Source organism: Octopus bimaculoides, chromosome 7 (genome assembly GCF_001194135.2).
Source record: "Octopus bimaculoides isolate UCB-OBI-ISO-001 chromosome 7, ASM119413v2, whole genome shotgun sequence".
Lineage (NCBI taxonomy): Eukaryota > Metazoa > Mollusca > Cephalopoda > Octopoda > Octopodidae > Octopus > Octopus bimaculoides.
The window spans coordinates 15,593,274-15,601,608 of record NC_068987.1 but is presented as its reverse complement, the minus strand read 5'-3'; the positions used below and the strand labels follow the sequence as shown (position 1 = coordinate 15,601,608).

Here is an 8,335-nt window from a genome sequence, read left to right as displayed (position 1 = left end):
CTCCTCCAAGCCTGTCTAATTCTGGGCACCCATTTTGCCTTGATCCCAAAGTCGCTAACTACTAATCTATGTTGTGGGGTACATTCTTCGGCAGGGTAGGTTTTGGCATTTATAAGCCGCCCTCTTTCCCTATTTCTGGAGAGGATGTAGTCGATTTGGCTAGAGTGTCTGCCGGAGCGGTAGGTGACTAGGTGACTGGCAGGTTTCCTGAAGTTGGTATTGCAGACCATAAGATCGGTTGCATCACAGAACTCCAGCAGTCTGGTTCCCTCCTCGTTGCGGGAACCGAAATGATAATAATAATCTGCTTGTTTGTTCGCTTGTTATACTTTAGTTAATTAGAGAGGTGGAGTAAAAGTGTGTGTGTATATGTATGTGTGAGAGAGAGAGAGAGAGAGGGAGGTGAGGAGTATCAGAACTATTAGCAAGACTCTTCTAAAGATTATCATCATTTAGTATTCATTTCCCATGCTGGCATAAGTTAGACAGTTTGACTGGAACTGGTAAGCTGGAGAGCTGTACCAGGCACCAGTCTGATTTGGCTTGGTTTCTATGGTTGGATACCCTTCCTAATGCCAATAAAATACAATAAAATATAAACCATTGTAGACTAAGGGACAAGGATAAGTGAAGGGTTAATGTTCAGATTAGTTCTTAATAATTGGAGGGCAAAAATTTTATACTAATGGGTGCATTTTTCAAAGAATAGGACAAAGGAGTGAATGAAATAGGACATGAAATTAGATGTATTATTGTAAAATAAGTATTGTTGTCTTTTGAATTGTCACCATTGGTCACTATTTTTTTCTTACAGGCCTAGTGACCAGCAGCCAATGCATTGCTTACTCAGTTAGTAAGTTTATTGGTGGCTTTTTAGCTGACCAGTACAGACCAAAGTTGTTGTTACAAATAAGTCTCATTGGGTCGGCTCTGACAGCTTTTGCTTTTACAGGTAAGTAAACCTAAGAAAATAAACCCAACTCTGTACAGATGAAATTTCTTCCTTTCTTAGGAGAGAGCTCTAAATATTTTATATTTTCCTTCCTTTCTTAACAAAGAACTCTAAACATATTTAATGTATTTCTTCTCATCTTTCTTTTCTTTTCTCTTTCTTTTTTTTTTTTTTTGTTAGTTCCAACTCTTCCTGTGAAACCCTCCTTTCTTGATAGATAACACAGAGTTTTTGCCCAACAATTGTGGTTTGATTTCTAATGTTGGAAGAATGTCATTCATTTTTGGGAAGGTTGTATCTGACCACAGTGTTTGACTCAGACTTCATTTTATTTACCTTGAAAAGGTAAAAGACAAAATTGATCTTGTTAGGATTTGAACTCTGAATGTAAGAACCAGAATGAAAGACACTAATATTGAGTGACATGCTGGTTAGGGATGGTGATGGATTTTGGAATCTAAACTGAATCTCTAACATGGTTTTCTTTATTGACTGGTTTCTGAGTGGTTACTGAACAGATCTGTAACCATACGGCTCTGTAGGACTACAATAGTTAGCATGTCTGTTCTTTATTAAAGATGAGAGGTGTGATTTGAAGGAAATTTATTTGCTATTTGGATTTGCAAGGCCTAGTGGTTAGGGTGTTGCTCTCATGGTCTCAGTTCTCAGACAAAGCAGTGCCTTATGTTCTTGAATAAAACACTTTGTTTCATGCTGCTCCTGTTTACTCAACCATAAAATGAGTTCCAGTTAAAGCTGGGAAGTTAACCCTATGAGGAACTGGTGTCCAGTTCAGCAGGAAATGTAATTTCAGTCATTTATGCACCATGAAAACCAGGTTAAGTTCTGGCCATTTGAATCCTAGGGCTCATGACAGACCCAAGTTGCTATTTTTTTAAGATCAAATGACCATGTACAAGGAGGTGCTGAAAAGTTCCTGACTTTAATCATATTGTGAAAGGCCTGGTTGGAGGCCCAACCTTCTGAGTTCTTTTACAGGGCTTAGAAAAACTGAAGGACTACTGCAATAAGTGTGTGAATCTGAGAGGGGATTATGTTGAATGAAATCGTAATTGACTGATTTTCTTTTACTCAAAGCCAGGAACTTTTTAGCAACCCCTCATAGTGGTTCCTTCATTGAATGTGTGGCCATCCTATCCTTGTGTATTTCAGACTACATCAACCAGTATATCTTGGTAAATTTTTTAAATTGCAATGTAATGAGTTGAAGGAGATTTGGTTACTATTTCTGACAGGGCAAACAGTTGTATAAAGGTTCCCTTATTTGCTCATCAGTTTTTAGATTTTGTCCATTGGAAGATTTTTAATTTGGCATTGGAATCTCTTGAAATGCTTGTTATGTTCATTTGTGCAAACTCCTCTGTATTTACTTCAGTTTTTCCCACCATTGAAGAAAATCAAGTAATATTAGAAGCACTGAGAGAGAAAAAAAATGGCTAAGTTGATAAAGAACTGGTTGGTACTCTCTCATTGTCATTATATTGTGGAAATTTAACTCACAATCATCATCATCGTCGTCGTTTAACGTCCGCTTTCCATGCTAGCATGGGTTGGATGATTTGACTGAGGACTGGTGGACCAGGAGGCGACACCAGGCTCCAATCTGATTTGGCAGAGTTTCTACAGCTGGATGCCCTTCCTAACACCAACCACTCCAAGAGTGTAGTGGGTGCTTTTACGTGCCACTGGCACAAGGGCCAGTCGGGTGGGTACTGACAACGGCCACACTCAAAATGGTGTTTTTTACGTGTCACCTGCACAGGAGTCAGTCCATCGGCACTGGCAATGATCTCGCTCGAAATAACAAATCTATATAGTTCTAAGGAGGTATTATAGACCCCAAGGCACCTGAGGGAAATTTTCTAAGGTGGAACAAGATGGCTGTCACCACCATCTTCTGGGGGAGTGGGTTAAATTGAAAACTTCATATATTCGATTAAGTTTAAAATTTGAGACTCTTATATCTTCAGTTAAATCTTTTCAATAACAGAAATGACATCATATAAAATTTTGAAGTTGTCATTTTTCCTTCTTTGTAGAAAAATATGGTTATGATAAAATACAAGCAAAGTTGACGACTTTTGATGCATGATTATGAAAGCATAATCGAATGTGATGGCTAATCTCAGGCCATCAGAACATGAACTCTGGTAAATTTTTGTAAACGCTTTATTGCCTCTGCACCAGAATGACCAGATAACAATATGCATAAAAGCAACAATAAACCTAATCAGCTAATGAAATAAGCTTTACTGGGTTTTCTTTTCAGCTGCAAAATTTCTAATAATGCTATTAAAATCAATTTCTCTGGCAATGCTTGGTTCAGTACCCAGTCTTGCTAAATCAACAAGATTTGTTTGAGATATGGTGCACCTTAAAAAATTTTTGATATGTTTGAGTTTGCTAAAAGTGCTTTCTGTCAATGCTTTAGTAACTGGAATTGAAAATGGTATTCTCAAGCTAATGCCAACATTTGGAAATATCTCACAAAGTTTGTTATCTCAATAATCTTAGCAATTCTAAAGGTTTTGGTTCTTATTTTCCAAAATTAATTTTTATGTCTTGATGGTAAATGTTGCATTTACGTTGCAGTACAGTACTGGTGTGCTAACCCTTATGTTATTCTTTTTGTTGCTCAGTATCAGATATTGTGGAATATTTCCATTAGAAATCAAAAATTTCAGTTAACCACTTAACAGCATTGTTCAGTTGATCATGCAATAATATTGGTTTCACTGGGGATGTAATCGACCCCAGTGTTCAACTGGTATTTTTTTTTATTGATCCTGAAAGGATGAAAGGCAAAGTCAACTTAGGTGGAATTTAAATTCAGAATGTAAGGACAGATGAAATGCTGTTAAGCATTTTTCCCAGCATGCTAACAATTCCACCTTAAATCCTGCAATACATTTAGGCCTCCATTGGTAATGGCTGACCATGGATGATGTCATTCATCTGTTGAGTTGTCTATTCAGTTTTTGCAACGCCTCCTGTGGCTGTAGAGACCGATGCGAGAGTGGCAGTCTCGTTTGCAGAGGTCACAACTATACGTTGAATCCAGTCTGTCATTTTTTTTCTGCAGGCTCGGTTTTCAGCTGCTGCCACCCTCAAATTCTCTTCGCTGGTCTGCAGTTGTTTGTGAAGAGTGCCTCTCCAGCTAGTTTAATAGGCTGCGAGATCCTCCCAGGAATTGGTGTTGATACCAAGTGCCTTCATATCCCTCCTGCACATGTCCCTGTACCTCAGCTTCGGGCGGCCAATGTTTCGCTGCCCTGCGACAAGCTCTCCGTAAAGGACATCCTTTGGGATCCGACCATCCTCCATCCTGCGAACGTGGCCAATCCAACACAGCCGACGTTGTCTTAGTAAGGTGAGCATGGTGGGGAGGCCAGCATGAGACAGAACGTCAGTCTTGGTTACTTTGTCTTGCCAGAGGATGCAGAGTATGCGTCGGAGGCCTCTGAGGTGGAAGGTGTTGAGCCGTTTCCCCTGGCGGGCGTACACAGTCCATGTCTCGCTGCCGTATAGCAATATTATTATCAAAAATACCCATGAAACTCAGGATTTTCTGAAGATGGCCTCTTCTGGTGAATCATCAGCATCAATCATTTCAATCACTGCGTTGTGTCATCATCACTCTTTTCTTTCAATTCACACTTCCATGCCCCTGGGAGAGTTTGATGTTTATCCCAAGATCTGACACCACCTCTTTGGCAGCATCTATTTCCATCATTCATTATTGAATAAATTTTAAATTTTCTTGTAACAACGATGATGGGGCTGCTAACACTAAATTTGTTTGGAACCTCTGATATAAGAAAAGTTAAAATAGCAGGTAAGCAAGTAAATGCCATTTGGTAGCATTGAGCTAGACTTTGGCATGTATATCTTGTGTCTGGAATATTTGTGTTCATGGTTTTGAATCTTGAAAGCACTAAATTATGTCACCCACTAACATTATTTGTTCCATCTGTCTCAAGTCCAATGCAATTATTTAATTCAATAAACGGAGGATTGGCTGTATGGTTGAGAAGCTTACTTCCCAACCAAGTGGTCTGAGGTTCAGTTCCATAGCATAGCACTTTAGGCAAGTGTCTCCTACTATTATTAGTCCAAAGCTGATAAAGCCTTGTGAGCAGTTTTGATAGACAGAAACTGAAAGAAGCCTGTCGTGCATGCATGTGTGTGTGTGTTTCTTTGAGTTTAATTTAAGTTCTTCTTGAGAGAGTACAAATCAGTTGCTAACAAAATGACAAGACTTTTTGAGTTAAGAGAATTCCCCCCAGTGTTTGTAAATATGTGGTTGAGTTGGTGTGTTGGTTGAGCTGTTGATGCATACACCCAAGTGTGTGAATCTATTTATATAAGAATCTGAGATGGAGAATTTTTGGAATATCTTACAAATTTTCACTGTCTGTATACATGTATGTAGGTATGTAGGTATGTAGGTAGGTATGTAGGTAGGTAGTTAGGTATGTATGTTTGTATGTAGGTGTGTGTTTGTGTGTACCCATGTTTTGACATCATGTGATGACTGTAAACAAGCTTCCCCATCATATAAGTGATGTTGTTCATTTCTGGTCTTCTGTGAAAAACATGTCTGGCCATGGGTAATTATTACCTTGCTTAGAAACAGGTAACAGATGGTGACAGGAAGGGCATCTGGCCTTAGAAAATTTGACTATAAATTCCATATGACCCTCACAAGCATGGAAAAATGGCTGTTAAGTGGTGATTAATGTTGATTGTTATTGAAGAATATTTCTGGTTTCATAAAGAAGATATTTACCAGTTGTTGACATGTCATTTACTGTCCACTTTTCCAAGTTTGCACAAGTCAGACAGAATTCATTGAGATGGATTTTCTGCAGCCAAATGGCCTTTCTGTCATCATTCTTCACCTGTTTCCAAGTAAGGTAATATTACCCCCATGGCCGGACATGTTTTCACAGAAGACTGGAAATGAAATAACATCACTTGTATAATAGAGATGTTCATTTACAGTCAAGACAAGAAAACACAAACATACAAATGTGCACGCATGCGTGCAGACACACACACAGTGTGTACAACAAGGTTTCTGCATGCCAAATTTACTCACAAGGCTTGGGTCAGCCTGGGGCTATAGAGCTATTGTAAACAATGTTTCTCCAAAGTGCTACATGTTAGGACTGAACCCAAAACCATGTGGTTGAGAATCATGTTTGCACCTTATATCACCCTGTTTGTTGCTCAAAAAATTTCCAATTTCATTATGAAGTGAGATGTTTGCATTCTTTGATGTTCACACAAGCACATTATTAGTTTAGTTACATATCTGTTGATTAATCAATTACCATATTTTAACATTTATAAGGAACCCTTTTTTGTCAAAAATTAGGTTAAAAAAATATGGGAGTTTCTTATACATGGATAGTATCATAATCCTTTACAAAACCATTTTTCCAAATTTTAAGCCCCAAAAATGAGGGTATTCCTTATACACGAGGGTTCCCTATGCACGTTAAAATACAGTAATAATGAGTATTTTAATTTTAGTAAGTTCTCAACTGACTCTTCGTACATAGTCAAAGTAATAACATTTCTGGTTAGTCTCATATATTTTAATCAATGTATTTTCACCTTTTCATGTATCTTCCCTTTGTTATTGGATCAAATTCAGTTATCTACCAATCAGATATGGCAGTAATGTGCTGTTTGGATGTTGTATTTAATTTCAAATTTTTCATTTCTGTATTTTAGCTACTAACCTTCATAAATAGTTTTTTTTTTTATTTTACCTCTTTTCAAATCAATTAGGCTGTATATTGAAGTTGACAACATCAATCCTATGACAAAGTATAAAAAGAAAAAAAAAACTGATAAAAATATATTTTTTTAGAAATAAAACCTTCATGCTGAATTGCAGGGAACTTTTTGCCTTAACCCTTTTGGTACCAATCTGCCTGAGAACGCCCCAAGATCTATGGCATAAACTTACTATTCTAATGTAGTCTAAATTATTATTTTCTATTAGAAGTTTATACTAATTTGTTCCAGACCCCAGCTTGAAAATGAGAAAGTTATTTTACTAAATTCTTCACTATTTTGAAAATTAGTTGAAATAAAGACAGCATATGTTGACAGAAATATGGTAACAAAAGGGTTAACTCCTAAATGAAATCACATGGCTCAGTGGTTAGAGCATCAGGCTCTCCTGGACTGGGCTGTGTGTTGTGTTCTTGAGCAAGACACTTTACTTCATGTTACTCCAGTTCACCCAACTATAGAAATGAGTTGTGATGTCACTAGTGCCAAGCTATATCAGCCTTTGCCTTTCTCTTACATAACATCAGTGGCATGGAAAAGAGAGGCTGGTATGCATGGACAACTGATGGTCTTCCATAAACAGCCTTGCCTTCTAGGTGCAATCATTCATGACTGAAGGGGGTCTTTATCTTTTATACACACACACACACTCTCTCTCTCTCCCTTTATATATATCTATCTATCTATCTATCTATCTATCTAACTCTCTCATTCCTCCTTATTTCCAAACAATGTAAAGCATGACTAGAGAAATCAACCAACCAATATTTATATTGGTTGTTATTGTTATTATATCGAGATTAGAAGCCATACAGTATTTCAGTTTATTTTTTTAATTTCCCTTTGTGAAATTTCTTTTCAGTGTTTTCTTTATTTCTCATTGTCATTTTTCAAATATACACACGCAGGTTTTAATTCTGTTTGGATGTTTTCAATTTTGTGGTTTCTTAATGGTTTGTGTCAAGGATTGTCCTGGCCAGCTTGTGCTAAAATATTAATGGCAGTAAGTATTATTAAATATCATCTTCATTGTCTTTTCTTGTTTTGTTTTTAATCTAGATGATCAAATTTCATTCTCTCTTTCACAGATCTGTTCTCATTCTTTCTCTCTCATTCCTATTGGTAGATTAGATTTACAAATGTCAGTATTTGCAGGAATTGCTGTAACTTGTGTTTTACAGTTGGATCCTTTTTTCAATGCCAATAACTCTTGGATAACCCTTTTGTTAATCCATTTGATATAAATCTGCCTGAGATCACCTTGGTTCTGTGATAAAAGCTCCCTGTTTTAAGGTGATTTAAATTAAAATCTCACATCAAAATTCCATCATAATTTATGTTTCAAACAGCAGCTTAATAATGGTTTCAAATTTTGCCACAAGGGAAGCCATTGTGAGGAGGGGGTAAGTCGATTACATCGACCCCAGTGTTTTTTACTGGTGCTTAATTTATTGACCCAGAAAGGATGAAAGGCAAAATCAACCTTGGCAGAACATGATCTCAGAACATAGCAACAGGAGAAATAGTGCTAAGCATTTCGTCCAACGTGCTAAC

At 37.3% G+C, this 8,335-nt stretch overlaps 1 protein-coding gene across 2 annotated transcripts in view; it reads left to right on the top strand.

Moving 5' to 3' along the window:
• LOC106873378 (glucose-6-phosphate exchanger SLC37A4) overlaps positions 1 to 8,335 on the top strand; it is a 27,972-nt gene that overhangs the window by 8,222 nt on the left and 11,415 nt on the right. Inside the window, exons 2-3 of one of the 2 annotated variants that reach the window (XM_014920712.2) lie at positions 815 to 952; positions 7,690 to 7,784. In XM_014920712.2, the coding sequence (XP_014776198.1) occupies positions 815 to 952; positions 7,690 to 7,784 (233 nt within the window). The remainder of the gene's footprint in view (positions 1 to 814; positions 953 to 7,689; positions 7,785 to 8,335) is intronic. The other variant, XM_014920713.2, reaches the window with a different exon arrangement.